The sequence below is a fragment of the Stenella coeruleoalba genome, assembly GCF_951394435.1.
Source record: "Stenella coeruleoalba genome assembly, chromosome: 1".
NCBI classification, from domain to species: Eukaryota; Metazoa; Chordata; class Mammalia; order Artiodactyla; family Delphinidae; genus Stenella; species Stenella coeruleoalba.
This window is the reverse complement of record NC_137169.1, coordinates 117,619,576-117,639,795: the sequence shown is the minus strand read 5'-3', so window position 1 is coordinate 117,639,795 and position 20,220 is coordinate 117,619,576. Positions and strand designations below refer to the sequence as shown.

The following is a 20,220-nucleotide window of genomic DNA, read 5'->3' as shown; positions in this document are numbered from 1 at the left end:
ACTTGTCTAATCAAGGGGGTCAAGAATTAGAATATGCAAAGACTATCAGTAATAATAAATAATAATTAGGCAGCAATAATAAGTTATTGGAGTATTTGTTACAGTAGCCCACCCTACCCCAAATAATATACTCCTGCCTAAGTCTGATTTGGATTTACTTCTTCTTTGGCTCCGTAGTACCCAGTGCCTATATCATTTAGTACATACCACAGTGTTTCATATTTTAAGTTTACTCATCCATCTTCTATGAAACATTGGGCACCTTTAGGTCAAGGGCATTGTCTTGTTTGTCATTGTAACCTAATAAATAAGACAGTGCATGGTATATAGTAGATGCTCAATAATGTTTTATGCATGAATGCACACATGTTCATTGTAAGTAGTATATGGTATAAAGAGGAAGTAACAGTGAAGGAGATATACAAGGAACAATCAGATAAGTGCTGTAAAGTCAGACTCTTAAGACTGAGATTCAAGACAGTGTCTAAAAGGACTCTGGTCAGTAGAATAAAAAAGAAGAGATTCTCAGGAAGAAACTGTACTGAATTAAGTAATTATATTCCTCTTTGAGATGTACCATTGACCCTTGAACAACGTGCAGGTTAGGGGCACTGAGTACTCTGCGCGGTGGAAAATCTGCATATAACTTAAAATCAGCCCTCCATATACATGGTTCTTCCATATCCGAGGTTCTGCATCCATGGATTCAACCAACTGTGGATTGTGTAGTACTGTAATATTTACTATGGAAAAAAATCCATATATAGATAGACCCGTGCAGTTCAAACCCATGTTGTTCACGGGTCAACTGTACATATATGATACTTAGTGACTTCTATTTTGATTAAGAGATGGATGCTTCTCTAAGGCAGGTAAAGAATCCTGTCATAAGATTTAAATCCTCAGAGAGGGAACTTCCCTGGGGCACAGTGGATAAGACTCCGCACTCCCAATGCAGGGGGCCTGGGTTCGATCCCTGGTCAGGGAACTAGATCCTGCATGCATGCTGCAACTAAGAGTTCGCATGCCGCAACTAAGGAACACATGTACTGCAACCAAGGAGCTGGCGAGCCACCACTAAGAAGCCTGCAAGCTGCAACTAAGGAGCCCGCCTGCTGCAACTAAGACCCAGCGCAACCAAATAAGTAAATTTTTAAAAAATCCTTTTCTTAAACACACCTCTAAAAATGTGTCCTCTTTAATGTTAGTGAGGATGAAAACCAAAATAAAATCTATTAGATACCACTGAAGGTTGCTAGAGCATTGACTCATTACTCTGTAAATTGATGAAAAAATTAATTATGTATGCTGCCCTTCCAACATGAACTGTATTTCAGGGTTAACAAGCATATGGGGAATAGTTCTCCTATTCAGAAGAAACTCAGGTAATAAATGCAGAAGGAATAAAAGAATTAGAAAATCACCATTTAGCAACTCCTAATGAAATAATTTAAGCACTGGTCATCAATGGAGGATAAAACCTAAGGAGAAAGTTCATTGGGAACTTTTCAATGAAAGGATAACCACCTGAGCCCAGAGATCAATCTTAGCATCACTGAAAGTAAGAGATTCTAACATAACATCCCCATGATGAGGTTCAGCATAGAGTACGCAGCACTATCCATGAAAAATCCTTGGCAAAAATGAATACTGAATTTGAATCAAGTTCACCTGTAGATATAACCACCAGTCTACAGGATGACAGAGGATAGAAGCTCCAGTAAAATTACACCACAGAAAGTAATCAGCAAAACCAGAATGGAATTTTTTTAAAAAACTGTTTTAGGTTAAAAGAGATACCACCTAGTAATATAATAAAGGAAATACACCAAGAGGGGCTAATTAGTTGGATCCTAATTCAATCAAGCCAACTGTAGTAAGACACTATTAGACAATCAGGGATACTTGAATGTGGACTGGCTATTATATTATATTAAGGAATTATTTACTAATAAATTTGTTGGATGTAATAATGGCATTATTATGAAGGTAATGTTATTTTCTCAGGTGTATTCTAAAATTTTAGTAGTGAAATCAAATAACGTCTCAGATTTGCTTCAAAATACTATACCAAAAAGGGAGGGATAAAGGAAACAAGCATGACAAAAAAAAAATCAATGGTTAGTAAAGCTAGGTGATGGATGGGGGTTCATTGTTCTCTTCACTTTTATTTAGACATCTTCATTTAAATATTTTAATAATGTTTAGGTGCCCTTCCTCTTAACTGGCTTGATTTACATAAAGGTTTTAACACATTGTACTCATTTTCTTTAATCCTTTATCTTACATCTCTTTTAGACAAATATGTGTGAGAGCCAAGTAAACATTCTGTCCACTTCTACATCCTCATCCCTACCCTTCCACAACTACACTAGTCGCAGAAAAGAGTCCCTCTATCTACCCATGAGAAGCCACCTGTACAACCGTCCTCCTTTCAGACACCCGCCAGTGAGAAGCTCTGGACACTGCCTTCCTCCTTCACCACCCTGCTCCCAGTTCCCTAAGGGGCCCCCGAGCTCCCAACCTGATTGGAAGGTGATCTCACTGAACATCATCCAGGTGTCAGCAAAATGGTATTGGCACTTGATGGCACTGGCCATGCGGTGGTGGAGGGGCACCGTGACGAACCGAGCACTGGGGTTGACGTCATCCAGGACAAGGGGGAAGGAGACAGCGTTAGGTTCCCATTCATTGGCTTCAGAGCGAAAGTAGCACTGTACCTCCTTAAAAATCTTCACACCTTTGGCAAACATGTTGTTGCAGTGGACCTGGCAGAGAAAGAGGCATGTGAGTGACAGGGTGACCCTGTTGGGTGGCACTAGGGACACACTGCAACCTAACCCAGTAAGATCTTAGACCTGCCAAATTTCTCTGAGCACCACCCTTGGTGAATAATCGGTGCTCTGCAGTCTTGCGTTTTTCCCTTCTAGGAATCTCACAGTGGCAGTGATACCTTATAAAACCTGGGCTGCTACCCCAGTCACCTCTTTGCAATTGTGCTCCTCTGGCTACCTCACTGCATGCTGCTGGGAGCAGCGTCCTTATCTGTTAAATGAGGGCTGGACCAACATCCTCTCAGTTCCTTCCTTGCCCTGAACTCTCTCTGCTCTATAACCCAACCACTCCAGTCCTCTCAATCACGGTTGCTATCTGCCCAGAATGGAGCTATTCTGAACTACTTTCTCCTATGTACATTCCAAAGCCAGTCCACTTCTTTCAGCAGGTTTCGATGAGAAACCTGAAATAATACACAATCCAATATAATTTCATCTTTCTCTTTAGAAATCTCATTTCCATTGCCGGGTATTAGCATTTGTCAGCCAGAGACACAAAACTTAATTATCTCTCTTAATTAAATTCAGCTTAGGTAAAGCCATTCTGATGAGAGCCTCAAATCTTCCTCATAGATATTTTCTGAGATGAGAAAAGAAGGCCTTTAGGAAGGTAGCTTTTTTGTTGTACCTTCCTTGGGATGAATTAACAGTTCTAGTTTATTGAACACAAGTAAATGGAACAAGGCTAAGAACAAAATCAAAGAAATACCAACTACAGCTTCAATACATTTTTCAGATGTTTTGAAATCTGCAAAGTGTTGGATAAGTAGCCTGTGGGGAAGGTAATAATCTTTCCTACAGATGTTTTGGGAATCCTTCTAGAATGCAAGTAAATAGCATAGGATTTCATTCTCCTGTGGACTTAACATATTTATATAATAAATAGAATATATTTTAAAATGCATTTATATATAAATATATATGTTTCAGAATCTCTTTCAATTTATTTTTTCTTGATTTGTATAGTAAAATTTTTTCTATTTTTCCAAAAATAATGTCTTGGATTTATGATCATTTCTATAGTTTTCTGACTTTAATTAATTGGTTTATGCATTTATCTTTGATGTTAGACTGATGGACCTAGTGGCAGGGCAGGAATAAAGATGTAGACATAGAGAATGGACTTGAGGACATGGGGGCGGGGGAGGGGGAAGCGGGGGCAAAGTGAGAGTAGCATCGACATATATACACTACCGAATGTAAAATAGACAGCTAGTGGGAAGCAGCAGCATAGCACAGGGAGATCAGCTCAGTGCTTTGCAATGACCTAGAGAGGTGGGATAGGGAGGGTGGGAGCGAGGCTAAAGAGGGAGGGGATATGGGGATATATGTATGCATATGGCTGATTCACTTTGTTGTACAACAGAAACTAACACAGTATTGTGAAGCAATTACACTACAATAAAGATTTAAAAAAATAATAAAGAATGTATTCAGTACCATGAATTTTATTCTGTGTGGTTTTATATGTATCCCATTTGTTTTGATATATGTAATTTTTTCATTTTCTAAATGCTTTGTGGATTTGATTTTCTTTTTTTTATTTGTTTTGTTTTGTTTTTATTGGAGTATAACTGCTTTACAATGGTATGTTAGTTTCTGCCTTATAACAAAGTGAATCACTTATACATATACATATGTTCCCATATCTCTTCCCTCTTGCGTCTCCCTCCCTCCCACCCTCCCTATCCCACCCCTCCAGGCGGTCACAAAGCACCGAGCTGATCTCCCTGTGCTATGCGGCTGCTTCCCACAAGCTATCTACCTTACGTTTGGTAGTGTATATATGTCCATGCCTCTCTCTCGCTTTGTCACAGCTTACCCTTCCCCTTCCCCATATCCTCAAGTCCATTCTCTAGTAGGTCTGTGTCTTTATTCCTGTCTTACCCCTAGGTTCTTCATGACAGTTTTTTTTTTCTGAAATTCCATATATATGTGCTAGTTTATGGTATTTGTCTTTCTCTTTCTGACTTACTTCACTCTGTATGACAGACTCTAGGTCTATCCACCTCATTACAAATAGCTCAATTTCGTTTCTTTTTATGGCTGAGTAATATTCCATTGTATATATGTGCCACATTTTCTTTATCCATTCATCCGATGATGGACACTTAGGTTGTTTCCATCTCCAGGCTATTGTAAATAGAGCTGCAATGAACATTTTGGTACATGACTCTTTTTGAATTTTGGTTTTCTCAGGGTATATGCCCAGTAGTGGGACTGCTGGGTCATATGGTAGTTCTATTTGTAGCTTTTTAAGGAACCTCCATACTGTTCTCCACAGTGGCTGTATCAATTTACATTCCCACCAACAGTGCAAGAGGGTTCCCTTTTCTCCACACCCTCTCCAGCATTTATTGTTTCTAGATTTTTTGATGATGGCCATTCTGACTGGTGTGAGATGATATCTCATTGTAATTTTGATTTGCATTTCTCTAATGATTAATGATGTTGAGCATTCTTTCATGTGTTTGTTGGCAGTCTGTATATCTTCTTTGGAGAAATGTCTATTTAGGTCTTCTGCCCATTTTTGGATTGGGTTGTTGATTTTCTTTTAAATGCTGTATTTTATCTATAATCAGAGCAGGGAGGGAAATACGCAGTACTTTGCCTAAGAAGTAAAAAACTACTCTCTAGAAGACTTCAGTGACCTGAAAGTCGTCTTTTACTTTTCATTTGTCTCAGAAAAATTAAAATATGGTAGACACCTGCTTGGCCTGCTAGTCCTGAGAAGACTAGCTCTGAGTCAGCTCCTGAGAGGTTTCTGGCACCTTCTAAATGCAGACATATGCTTTTGAATAATTTTGATCTGTGATAAACTAGTTAAACAGGAGCTCCTGGGGACTCAGGAAGATCAAAGTCAATTGAGCAAATATTATAACTTTATGGGGACTTTAAAATACATTTTATTATTTTTGTGACTAGAAATTCTCCCAATGATCTATAATGAATTGATACACATGTTCATAGGTACATATTGGGTATACACATTATTCAGCAATACAAATAAATTTTTCCTTGAAGCATACATAGTCTTGTTACTGGGCATATTTCCCTCCACCCCCCCATAAACCTGTAAAGAATAATGTGTTAACACATGATTTCACACACATTTTACAACTTCCCAAGAGCCATTTTGAGCAACACACTGGCAGATTGGGTATGTGTTGATCCTTCTGTTCTCATCACTTAACTAATAGCTATTAATCCAACTAGGAGATATGATCATCTTAACAAGTGAGAGTGATATAGTAGACATGCATTTTCTTTTTGACTCCAGGTTTGTGCCAAGAATAACAAATTTTTATTTATTGGGAATGATACAGTTTCCCTTCTTCAGTGTCCCCATGTCATTCTACATACCTTCTTTTGCAAATAAATAGTGTCTTCCCCCACTGAACTGCAAATTGCCCCAAGGTAGGGACCATTTCTTATTCATCTCTTTACCCCCAGAACCTAGAATTCAGGTTTAACGTCTAATCTGGTCACTTTTTGCATGGACTTTTCTTCCATTCCTTTCTCTCTGAAACATACTTGGGATTGAGTAAGAAAAAAGGAAAAACTATCATTTGAGCTAAGTATCAGGAAACTCACCATACCAACGGAAAGGTCCTCAACCCTTACATCCAGGGTAGGCTCTCCTGAAAGGCCCTACCCCAGAGAAAATGGAAATCATGCCTTAAGTCCCCCCCTCCAGTTCTTCTCATGGTCTGCACTTACCTCTCTCCAGAGCACACCCAGTCTGGGCTTCTCCCAGGTCTTTCAGCTTCCATCCAAGTACTCAATGAAATTTACCTACTCACTCTTAACTACTCTGTAATAGTTAACTGATAAAATAACTTCTGCTATTGCATTTAAGACATTAATTTTTTTTTATTGTTTTACTCTCCCTGAGGTAAAATACTTGCATTTTAATACAGATTTCTGGGTGATGGTGTTTCAGAAAAAACAAACCCAAAAACCTAATAATTTACATTTGAGGCCTTAGAAAAACCACCTCATTTCACCCTTGAATCTCACTCATTGGATAACCAACTCTTCTGACTGGGCAAAGAGTCACGGAGGTCCCACAGAGAAGACAAACTGAAACCCTGGGCCTGAGGTCTAGAATCCGGATGGTGGCCCAGCCAGGAGTCACAGTGATTCCTCCTGCCTGGCCCCAGTCCTTCTTCAAGTTTCTGTTTATAGTTAGGAAAATACTATTATATTCTCAGTGTCTTACTGATGTTCATCATATCTCCTCCTCCTTCTACCCCAGGTGGCAGAGATATTTATAACCATAAATGGCTAGAGTAGGCAATAAAGTATATCATTTGTTCACTTGCAAACATTTATTGAGCCTGTATATATTAAGTGTCAGACGCTTGGGTACAAAGACCAGAAAGCAGAGTCTGAGAAGGAGCTTGAGGTCTAGTAAGAGAACCAGACACATAGACAGATAAATGATAATAGATAGGAAACAAAGAACTCTGGGAACAGAACAGTATGGGATCTTCTGTCGTGATTTCTTAGTGCTGTGGGCATGGAGGAAACACTCAGGGATGGGAAGTGGTTCAAAATACAAAGCTCCTTCTTCTTCCATTGAGAATCAGAGCTGCAATGAGACACGCTTACTGGTAAGAGTGTGTCCCCTCCCTGCAGAGGGCTGGGTGGGGCCATGGAATGACTTCCAAGGGCCCTCATCACTACTGCCTTTGTGGGCCACTCCCTCCACAGAAAATATGTTAAAGTTATATTTTACAACTGTTTTGTTAAAAAGGTAAAAACTTTCAACGTTAAGGCTCTTTTCTTTTATTCTGACAGTAAAAGAAGTTAAAGGCCCATTTCCATGGGCCTTACAAGTATCGTGGGTCCCAGACACTGTGCCCACTTTGCATAACGGATATGTCCACTCTGGTGTTGAGACAACAACAACAGCCAAATACATTGTGAAACAGTGACCTAATCTAACATCCTTATTTACAAATGAAGAAACAAGCCCAGACAGATGAAGTGACTCAAGAAATGCATGCAGCTAGTTAGCAGCAGAATATGTGCTTGAATGCCCTTCTGCTGGTACCACCCTAGGGTTCTTTCCAGCATGCTTTTTCCCTACACCATGATTTTGGCTTCTACGCCTAACTCCACTGACCTTCATAGTAGTAAAATTCCTGATGCGGTCAAACTCAAACATGATCTCGATGTAACCATTGGTGGCACTCTCATTTCTCCAGCCCACGTAGTCATAGCCTGGCCACACATGGTACTCATGGGTCTGGGTGAAATCATCCAGGCCAGACACCCCATCGGTCAATTGGCCCAGCCCTTCAGTCATGCTGCTCAAGCCAAAAGAGGAGAAGGAAAAGGGAGAGAGGAACCTGGAGTTAATTACATATTCATGGAAGAGCTTTTACCCAGTTTCTTCACCCCAGGTTTTGTAAGAGCTGATTATCTCGGAGGTTGAAGAATTATGAAAAATCCAATATATTTTGTAGTACTGACTCATTTATCCTGCATCAGTGGAGAACTAAGAATTTCATATAAATGAATTTTACAAACTATTTGATGCTTAACTCTATAATAGCAAAGCTTTGAAACACCTTTTTAAAATCATTTTATATGAAAAGCTTTCTATGATCTATTGTATCCTTACCTGTTCTTATATACTTAACAAGTCTTTATATAATGATTCAATATTATCAAATGCATTTGACTAATTCATCCATTAAGGAGTAAATGAATGAATGCATAGAACAAATACTACAGCAGATGGTGGCACTTGCTCATCGCTAAATAAATGGTCCCAGAGCTGGTTGGAAACTTTTCTGACTCTACTTTGACTGCATGTTGTCATTGTTCAGTGAATCAAATCCAGGGAAGCCAGTCATGCCTTCTTCTACCCCACATCTCCAACAACTTGATTCGATATCGAACAAAAGGGGGAAAAAGTAACTTCTAACAAATTTAAATACTGATTTACATTTAACTTTAATTACATTTGAAGAATACATTTAAATTTACTCATGGAGTAAATTTAAATACATTTGAAGAATTATATTTGAAGAATTTACTCATGGAGTAAAATGCATGGACCACATGAGAGTCTCAGGCACTGGATTTCGTTTTATTTTCTAGCTTGGCACCCTTTTCACTTCCGAGTGTAAGGCTCTGTTTGAATGGTTGAGTTTGCCAGAAGCCTGACTGCTGGGTGGGATGGATGTGTATTGATGTTAATTTGACTATGTGAAGAACATAAAGAGACCTCCTTCCTTCTGTTTATGGAGGGACAGAACAAGAACCCATCGTGTGGAACTTCTCTCTCCTCGAGCTCTGGAAGATATGTCAAGAGTCTCCCAAATGAAGAGATTGGGATATTCACACTCAAGCAATAATCTATATGACCCATGAGGTTATAGGCAGACCAATGTTATGTAAAATTTGTGAATTACCAAAAAAAAAAAAAGGATTAAGAGTGATTATGCCAGCCTTACAGGTACATTTTTAAATATATTTGTTCATTGAAAAATGTTTGGCAAATTATAAAATTTGACTGGCCTTATCCACAGTGACCAGAGCCTGGATCTCCCTTCCAAGGTTTTGCCATCTTTTTCTTCTCTCTACAGATCAGAAGGCTAGGAGAACATAAGTTTACTTGCAATGAATATATTTCCCATTATCCCCAGAAAAATAAATCCCCATGAAAGTCTTCAGAAAAGCAGTACAAATTAGAAGGAATGCTTATTCAATTTCTCTTTCATCAAAATTTAATCAATAAGGAAAGAAACTTTCCCTGTTTACTTCATATACTTTAGAATTGTTAGAATTTCTACAACAGTATATATTACTTTTAGAATTTTTTAAAAATTTAAATAAGTAACTTTTGCTACTATGACTATTTATTTCCTGAGAGCTCGAATTAGGTAACTCTGTATCTCATCACTTAGCCACCCCCCAGCTAGATAGCTCATGACCTCAATTATTAGGTGGAAGCTGGCTGTGTCTAAATCTCTGTGATTATTTTGTTATCTTTCCTCTGGGGTTCATCCAGAGGCATATTTCCAGTTACCTGCCTTATTTCTCTATTTGAATGTCCTGTCAGTCCCTTGAACTTATATTCCAAGCTGAATCCATCATCTTCCCTTTCTAAACTAAGTCTTTCACCTAGGTTTCCCAATTCTGTCAGTTATACTTCTCTTCCATATCCACTAAGAGTCCCTGGCACATGATAAGCATTCAAAATATGTTTGTTGAATGAATAAATGTTGTCTCCATTGTTTTAGACTATTGTTTCATCTAACTCTTTTTCTCACATTACTGTCTTGCCCCCTGTATCCAATCAGACTACAAATATTCCCTAAATGAGTATCTTTCTCATTCCCATTCCCACAGTCAGCATTATGGCCTGGGTCGTTAATTCTTTTCATCTGACAGAATTTGGAATTAGAAAATGTCCCCCTCATCTCCTCCCTTCCTATTCAGATCTAACCTTTGAATGCAGCTTGATTAATCTGTCTGAAGCACAGCTCCCATCATGCTCTTCCCCAGCTTTAAAAACCTTCAGTGACACATTGCGTTGATGATGTTGGTAAAGAACAACTCCTCCTCCCCTCTTCTTCCTGGCCCTGACATTCAAGTTCCTCCAAAATATGACAAAATCCGCCTTGCTATGCTTCTAATCTACTGCCTTGCTACATAAATATGGCCCATGGTTAACTAAACTGCTGATCTTTCCCAGACATTCCCCTAAATTTTACAACCATGATTCTTTTGTCATCATGGTATTCCCTCTGCCTAAAATGCCATTTCAAGATTCTTTGCCTGTGAAAGTTCTACCCATCCTTTGGGGTCATTTCAGATTTCCTCTATTCTATTATGTTTTAACTGGTCCTCCAATCAGATAATAACTTACATGTATATAGCACATTATCTCTACAAAATGATTTCCTTATATACTTTTTTTTTATCACTTCAGCCTCATAGCAAACAGAAATAATTTTATGACATGAATCCAGGTGTTTTCACTCCCAATGCTCTATTTTCCTTCTATAGCTTCCTTGTTTCTTTGAATCCCAAAGCACTCATTGTGTATCTCTTAATCCTATGCTTGTATCATAGTAATTTATATCCTGGTTTAGTCCCCATTCCTAACTGTGAGCTTCTTAAAGGTAGGACCAATGACTTTATTATATTTGAATCCCTACCAAATTCCTTGCACATAGTAACAGTTGATTAGCAAACACTCACTAAACTAAACTGAATTCAATTGACCTCTGATTTCCTCTGTGCCTTGAGTTGATGGCAGTTGGGTGTGGCTAAGTGAAATGATGCCAAGACAGATTATGTAAAAGGGGAAGAACAGTGACTAAGCAGATGGAGAGGAAGTGATTAGTAATAGAAGACTGGATGAGTGGGGCATGGAAGCTTCACACAAGGCATGGAAGCTGGAGGGCAGCAGTTTATTCTTCACACCCAAGACAATGGAAGTGCTGTAATTCCACACTCCTCTTCCTGAGACTCAATAATCTCTCTCTCAACCACCAGCAACCTCCACCATCTGGTGTGGACTTCACTATGGTCTAACTTCTCTGCCAGGCTCAATCTTTGCAGACAAAGATTAACCTAAGAGAGAAAAGTGTTGAAGTGGGGTAGAAGAAGAACGGCAAGACTTGGAGTGAATTGGGATAGGTGGGAACATCTCTTATCCAACCCTAAGTTCATTCTGTATCTGAACATACTTCACCATGGCCCTCCCTTGGTTCATTTCATGTATCCATTGGCCCTTCTGCTGTTCCCAGTTCTAGCTTTTGCTATAGTCAGGCCATTCTGGTCCTCATCCCTGATTCCCTTCTTCTGCTCCCCTCTACCTACCTCCTCTGCTCCAATTATCATCTCATCCTAGAATCTTTTCTTGTCTATTGTAAGCCTTAATAGTCTCCTTCTTTTCACAATTTCTAAAGCATTTACATTTCTGGGGTTCATTCTTTCTGAACTTTACCTGTCCAGTTTATTATACTTGTAACTTCAAATCTTCTGTCCCTTTGTTTCCATAAGTAGGCTATTATTTTTGTCAGACCACACATCTTGTTTTGAGGGTCAAAAATTATGGCTACCGTACTTAGAGCCATACCACAAAGTTTAGCCCTTACTTTGTATAATTTGTTGTTTTCCTTCTGATTACTTTGTCTTCCCAAACTAGGCTCTTAGTTCCTTCCAAATAAAGACTACATATTTTACTTCGTCTAAATTTATCTCACAATGCCTAGTATAAGGGCTAAATAAACATTGGCTAGTTGACTGATTGAGTCATTGATTATTGTTCCCAGAACAATACAGAATTTACCTGTACCCAACGGCCCCATCATAGACAGAATCGTTCAGATAAATGATGGAGCCTCCTGGTAGTACAAACTGCTGTCCAGCTGGAGCATTATAAGACACCAAGCCATCTGCCAAAGGAAACACAGACGTGTCAGTGCCTTTGGGAAGGAGATGCACCTGCTGCTCAGAACAACTATCCCAGGGAACTACCTGAGGCTTCAAGACTGCGATCTTGAGCAATGTGTCCACCTAGGACTCAATCTGGGCACACAGGGAGTACTCCTCAGCAGCAGTCAGCAAAGTGACTTGGAATGCAGTATGCCAGGTGTGGGGCACCAAGTCCTGGGTGGATGAATAATATTCCTTTCTTTACTCTAACCAAAAGGGATCACTTCTTGGTGATTAGTAATTCCAGTGAAATTCTTGGTGAAAGTAATTCCTCTTTCTGATTTGATTGCCTTTATTTCCCAGGGGCCGGGGTTTTTAATAAGGTCTACACGCTCTCTCTAGAGACCTACCTAGCCAGACACAGCCATAAAGCTCCACCCTCATGCACACATTCATGGAGTGATCAGTGACTGGGATAAAGCGGACAAATCTGGCCACAATGGGTGGCTCCAAGTCCTTTAGGAAAATGTCATAGGGGTTACTATTTCCATCCAGCACCTGAGAAGAGATAAAAGAAAGAGTGAGAAGATGCTATGAAGTTATGCTGACCCTTCTTCATTCCCCAAGTCATAATCTCTTTGATGGAACCTCTCCTTTTAATTCAAGGAGCAGAATGTATCCACTCAGCAGCCTTGATATCCCTATGTGTGCCCCCCACCCCACCCTCCTTCATCTTGGGTCACACATTTACAAGGGCATCCCAGGTCTGCAGACACACATACCTACATAGACAACCTGTGTACTTCCTCTTCTAGCCCAAGTCAAAATATGGTCCCAGACATCCCAGGGTCTGAATGTGTCTTCTTCTCACCTGTTTCCCATGCCGGTTCCGCCAAGAGATCCAGCGAGTGCCATCCCGACTGTAATTGATCTTGTACATGGGGGCAAACTCAATGCCATGGCCCCCTGCATGGCGCCCCTGGGTCCCCACCAGAGTGATAAAGTGCAGGGTGTGCAAGTCAATCTGAAGAAACTCCTTCAGGTCATCAGGTTCCACTGGAATCTCAGGACACCAGGCTCCGTCCCCTTCTTCTGAGTCCAGCCTTGGTTGACGAGGGTTGGGGGTAGAGGAAGGAACCACGAAACCACAGAGTTATTTACCAGTCCCCAGCAAGCAGCTGCCCAGTGCTGAAGAGAGACAGCAGGCTGGGAGTCCAGTCCAGATGGACTTTTTGGGCTCTCCCTACCAGTCTGACTGTCACCACAGTACCCACTTGTGGTCAGTTCCCTCTTCCTGGGGCACCATGAAACCCAGAAAGACAGTCACCACCAGGGAGCTAGAAGCCTTCAGATGACATGGAGCCTTTATTTCCCATCCTGATTTAGTGATCTCAAGGGAGGTCCCATGCAGTGAAACCCTTCCTACCCTCTATTCCCCACTGAGTTATTTTACCACCCTCACCCCCAGCCCCCATTTTCAGTCTCAGCATAACAAGGCTAACCACTCCTTGCCTGGATATCAAGTTATAAGAGTGGGGAGGGAGGAATCATAAGACCTGCAGTGTGGGTTGTGTAATGTAGTGGAATTTTAACCAGCAGGGTGAGCATGGCAGCTCAGCAAAAAGCCATGGAAACCTATGGTGAAAGTGAGGGGTAAGAGTATGTCAGGGAATAGTAAATAATCCGGTTTCATTTTACTACCTCCAGGCTGAGCTACCCACAAACAAAACTGTGAAATCATTATAAGGCTTATTTTGGGACCCTCTTACCCCTTTCCCTCTTCCCTGGAATGTGCCTTCTCTCACAGAGAAGGCACCTGCTCATTGTTGCTCCCTTCCAACCCCACCAAACATCACTCTAATCTTGCATACACTAAGACAGAAATCATGGAGAAGGTTTACAGGGTTGCTTTTCCTATGGATGATTCCATTTTAACAGAAATCAATGCTTTACACCAAAAGAACTAGATTCCAGGAAGAAGGTTACTTCTTAACAAGCTGAATAGTTTTTGACAATAATTTTTGACAAGCAATAGTTTACTGCTTTAAAGGACCCCCGATATTAGACCACAAGAAACCCAACATACTCTGTTTATGGATGAGGGTGGCCCTTCTATGTGAGGTATCCTTGAGAGGAGGGAAGAATTTGTTGGATGCCTCAATGTCTATTTAAGGCCTTGATGCCTTGCACTGTGATTGATGTTTCACAAACACCCACTGAGAAGAGGGCCATGTCTCCTAACTCTCAGTGACCTACCTAATCTGCATTTTTTCATAGGTACCACTGTAGTCGACTTCCTGCAGTAGCTCATGGTGAGAACGTAAGATAAAGTGCACTGCATATCAATAAGCCGATCTGCTGTGGGTGGTGTGGCTCTAGGGCCCCTGTGGTTAGGGTGAGGTTGCTAGACCAGCACGTGTTGCCGGGCCCCAAATTCTCTACCTGAAAACATGCAGAGCAGGTCCACTTTGATGTCCTTCCCCCATTCCCACCAGCTCCCACCAAGTACCACGCTTCTTCCTTAGACCTTGAGTCAGTAATTCTGTCCAACCCAGAACTCGGGTGTTCTTGAGGCATCCATTCTCACCTTCCATATTTGGCAGCTGTGGACTCTGACCACTGACTGGAAGCTGTGATGTCTTCATCTGGAATGTGGCCTCCCGACATGCCCAGAGGATAGCGGCATATGGCTGAACCAAGAGAAACCAAAGAGAAGAGAGAGGAAATCCTTTTATTTTATTTTCAGAGACCCCCAGCTAGAATGCAATTGATTATTAGACAGGAAAGAGGGACTAGGCCCCTCTATGACCCCAGTTTGACCGCTATGACTCTCTCAGCCTTTTCTTCCTGGCCCTGCCTCCAAACTTATTAGTGTTCAATTTTCCAAGCATTTGAACCTCAGCTAACTTTATCTTTTGGTCCAAACTCTGACAATACTGTTATGTGCTGATTTATTCTTTTATTTGGTAATAACTCTATGGCCCATCCCCATTTCCTTATTAGCAGACATGCATTTCTAATCAGTTTCCCAACAGTGGTGAGCCGTCCTCATAATCACAAGGTACCTTTTATGATCCATAGCATTTTCTTTTCCTAGATAGCTGATTTCATGAAACTATGGAGCAGAGCTAAAAAAAACCCTCTCCTATAAAGGTACTGAACACTCAGCTTTGGCCCCCATTGGTGCCATGTTTTAGACTCTGGCTAAAAATAATAACCTCTGGAATTGGACTTCCTCCTCCATCCAAGATAGAGTAATAAAGACCAGATTTATTCTCCTGGGTGAAACAACCAGAAAACGGGAATAGTATATGAAAAATTGGATTTCAACATAATGAATATCAGACAACAAAGGGCAGCAATCCCTGAGAGACAGGAAACAAAGAAGATGAAGCCTACAACTGCAAAAGCTTACTTCCATGAGAGAACGTCCAGGCTGTAGCACAGTGAGTGAAAACTCCGGCAGAGGCTGGAGAATTCCCTGAGCTCAGAAGACAAAGGTAAGAGTCTGTAGAGGTCAAGGGGACTAGAGCTCTCAGGACATAGGATTGCCGATAAAATACAGGATCCCTGGCTAAATTTAAATAACAATGAATAATTTTTTAGTACAGATATGTCCCATGCCAAAAAAAAAAATAATAATAATAATACCAGCCTTTAAGAGAAGCAGAGAGATAGAACCTATAATAAGAAAAATAAATAAATCACTTGAAACTGATTCAGAATTAATATAGAAGTTAAATTAGAAAAGAAGAACACCAAAATAATTATAACTGTGTTGCATATGTTCAGAAATATAAGGGGAGCTATAGAGGATAGAGAAAAGAGGTAAGTCAAATTTCTAGAGATAAAACTTGAATGTGTGAGATGAAATACACTGTATGGGATTAAAAGCAGATTACATATTGGAGGAAAAAAAATAGGAACATAAAGACAACTATAGAAACTATCCAAAATGAAACAATGAACGAAAAGAGAATCAGTCAATAAATCAATAAACAAAAAGCAGAACATTAGTAAGATGTGAAACAATTTCAAACATCTAGATATACATGTAAATGGATACCTTGAAAAAGAGGAGGGAGAAAGACAGAAAATTATTTGAATAAAACATGGTGGGCTTCCCTGGTGGCGCAGTGGTTGAGAGTCCGCCTGCTGACGCAGGGGACGCGGGTTCGTGCCCCGGTCCGGGAGGATCCCACATGTCGCGGAGCGGCTGGGCCCGTGAGCCATGGCCGCTGGGCCTGCACGTCCGGAGCCTGTGCTCCGCAACGGGAGAGGCCACAGCAGTGAGAGGCCCGCGTACCACAAAAAAAAAAAAAAAGGTGGAAAATTGTTTTAATTTGATGAAAATTATAAACCCAAGAAACTTAACAACCTGAAGCACAAGAAACATGAAGAAAACGACACTACAGTATATCATAATCCAATTGCTTAGAGCAGATAATAAAGAGAAAATTTTAAAACCATCTAGAGGAAAAGGACACATTATGCACCGAGGACCAAAGATAAAGACGACAGCAAATTTCCCAAAATGGCAATTACATGGTAAATATATAAGATGATTTTTAATGTTATTTATATCTGTAAGTGGTAATTGGCTACTTAAACAAAAATAACAACATATTGTGGTGTTTACAACATACACAAAAGTAAAATGCATGACAACGATAGCATAAAGGCTTAAAGGGAAAAATGGAAGTTATCTTGTTGAAAGGTTCTTATACTCTATGTGAAGTGGTATAATGTCATTTGAAGATAGACTTTAGCTAAAGATGTATACTGCAAACGCTAAAGCAAGCACAAAAATAATATTTTTTAAAAGACTTATAGCTAATAAGTCAAGAAAAGATAAAACAGAATCATAAAAATTCAATTAATTGAAAAGAAGGCAGAAGAAAAGGAAACAAAGAGCACAGGACAAATAGAAAACAAATAGCAAGAATATAGATTTTAAGTTAATCATATAAATACTCCCATTAAATATAAATGGTCTACATACCTTAATTAGAAAGTAGAGATTGTCAGACTGGATTTTTTTAAAAAAGCAAGTTTAAACTACACATGGTGTATGAGAAACACACTTTAAATATAAAAACACAGATAAGTCACAAGAAAATATGGAAAAAAACATACTACAAAAACTTAATCAAATGAAAGGTGAAGTGGTTATATTAATACCAGACACAAAAAATTTCAAGACAAGGAATAAAGATGGGATTTCACAGTGATACAGGGGCTAGTTCATCAAGAATACAGGACAGTCCTAAATACTTATGTATCTAATAACAGAGTTTCACAACAAATGAAGCAAAAAAAAAATACAAAATAATGGACAAATCCACAATTATAGCTGGAGATTTCAATTATTCCTCAACTAACTTCTTTCCAAAGAAGACATATAGAAGGCCAACAGGTACATGAAAAGAGCTTAACATCACTAATCATCAAGGAAATGCATATCAAAACCACAGCAAGATAGCACACATCTGTTAGAACGGCTATTATCAAAAAGATCAGAAATTACAAGTATTGGCAAGGATGCGTAGAAAAGGGAATGCTTGTGCACTGTTGGTGGAAATGTAGGTTGGTGCAGTGACCATGGAAAATGATATGGAGGTTCCTCAAAAAATTAAAAATAGAATTACCATGTAATCCAGCAATTCCACTTCTGGGTATTTATCTGAAGAAAATGAAAACACTACTCAAAATGATATATGCACCCCCATGTTTACTGCAGCATTATTTACAATAGCTAAGTTATGGAACATCCTAAGTGTCCATTGATGGATGAATGGATAAAGAAGATGTGATATATATACACATACATACCATATATATGGTTTACTTAACCATAAAAAAGAATGAAATCTTGCCATTTGTGACAACATGGATGGATCTTGAGGGCATTGTGCTAAGTGAAATAAGTCAGACAGAGAAAGACAAATATCATATGATTTCACTTATATGTGGAATCTAAAAAAAAAAAACCAAAAAAAAAAAAAAAGCTCATATATACAGAGAACAGATTGGTTGAGCCAAATGGGTATAGGGGATCAAAAGGGACAAACTTCCAGTTACAAAATAAATAAGTCACAGGGATGCAATGTACAGCATGGGACTTAACAATCTGTATCGCATATTTGAAAGTTACAAAGAGAGTAGATTTTAAAAGTTCTCATCACAAGAAAAAATTATTTTTGTAACTATGTATGGTGATAGATGTTAACTTAGACTTATTATGGTGACCATATCTCAATATATACAAATACAGGATCAATATGTTATATACCTGAAACTAGTACACTGTTATATGTCAATTATAACTCAATTTTAAAAATTATATTGGAATTTCCAGATAAAGCAATAAGGCAAGGAAAAAAATAGTAAAAGGCACCCATATCGGAAAGGAAGACATAAAACTGCCTTTAATTGCAGATAACAGTATCAGTTATGTAAGAAATCAGATGAAATCTACAAAAAAGCTACTACTAGAACTAAAAGATGAGTTTAATAAGGTTTCAGGACATAAGATCAATATACAACAATCAGCTGTGTTTCTATAAACTAGCAGTGAACAATTACAAGTTACAGTAGCATCAAAAATTACAAAATACTTAAGGATAAACAAGACAAAAAATGTGAAAGACCTGTGTACTAAAAACTACCCAACACTGCAAAAAGAAATTAAAGATCTAAATAAGTGGAGATAATATACTACAAGTTCATGGGCCAAAAGAATCAATACTATTAAGATGTCCATTCTACCCAATCAAAGTCTCAGCAGGCATTTTTGTATAAACGAACAAATTGATTCTAAAAATCATATGGAAGAGCAAAGATCCCAGAATAGTCAAAACAACTTTGAAAAAGAAGATCAAAGAGGAAGAACTAACATCAGATTTTAAAACATTATAAAACTACAGAAATCAAGACAGTGGGATGTTGGTATAAGATAAACAAACATACCGAAGAAACAGGAGAAAGTCCAGAAGTAGACCCATATATCTATACACTGATTCTGTCCTGCAGCCACTCACTCCTAGGCATTTGTCCAAAAGAAATAAAAGTGTAAGTCCATACAAAGGCTTAGGAGTGTCCTTAACAGCTTTATTTGTAACAGACAACGCAAATTGGGAAACAATCATATGTCATCAACAGGTAAATGGATAAACAAATTGCGATATATCCGTGCAGTGAAATGCTACTCAGCAGGACTGGGATTAGAACGAAGCAAGTGAGGTGTTTAGGGTGCAAAATACAAGGAGGTGCCCACTCCCAGGGTCATGGAAGTCCCAGTGCTGCCTTTGCAGGATCCCGAGGGTGAGCACCAGCTTGCACTTTGCACCCTAGGCACCTCCCTTGCCTCACCCTAGTCCCATCTCTGCTACTCAGTAATAAAAAAGAATGCTCTATTGATACATGCTACAACACAGATAAATTTCAAAATAATTGTGCTGAGGGATAGAAGAGTATGAACCAGGCAAAAAGAGTATATACCGTATGCGTCCATTTATATTGTATATTATACAATTCTAGAAAATGAAAACAAGTCAATCTACAGTGACAGAAAGCAGACCAGTGATTACCTAGGGAAGGAAGGAGTGGGCAGAGGAATTACAAGAGGACACAAAGAAACTTTTGACAGTGACGAATATGGTCATAATCTTGATTATGGTGATGATTTCACAGGTTTACACACATGTCAAAACAGATCAAATTGTGCTGCTTTTTTTTTTTTTTTGCGGTACGCGGGCCTCTCACTGTTGTGGCCTCTCCCGTTGCAGAGCACAGGCTCCGGACGCGCAGGCTCAGCAGCCATGGCTCACGGGCCCAGCTGCTCCGCGGCATGTGGGATCCTCCCGGACCGGGGCACGAACCCGCGTCCCCTGCATCGGCAGGCGGACTCTCAACCACTGCACCACCAGGGAAGCCCAAATTGTGTATTTTTAATGTGTGTAGTTTATTGTATGTCAATTAT

General features: G+C 39.5%; 1 protein-coding gene across 3 annotated transcripts in view; it reads right to left on the bottom strand.

The window, feature by feature from the left end:
• The window catches only part of DDR2 (discoidin domain receptor tyrosine kinase 2), a 161,013-nt gene that overhangs the window by 23,008 nt on the left and 117,785 nt on the right, over positions 1-20,220 (bottom strand). For all 3 annotated transcript variants that reach the window (XM_079916251.1, XM_079916250.1, XM_079916249.1), the window contains 6 exons: positions 14,827-14,929; positions 13,111-13,342; positions 12,650-12,797; positions 12,154-12,259; positions 7,966-8,149; positions 2,525-2,768 (listed from right to left, as the gene is read on the bottom strand). In XM_079916251.1, the coding sequence (XP_079772377.1) occupies positions 2,525-2,768; positions 7,966-8,149; positions 12,154-12,259; positions 12,650-12,797; positions 13,111-13,342; positions 14,827-14,929 (1,017 nt within the window). The remainder of the gene's footprint in view (positions 1-2,524; positions 2,769-7,965; positions 8,150-12,153; positions 12,260-12,649; positions 12,798-13,110; positions 13,343-14,826; positions 14,930-20,220) is intronic.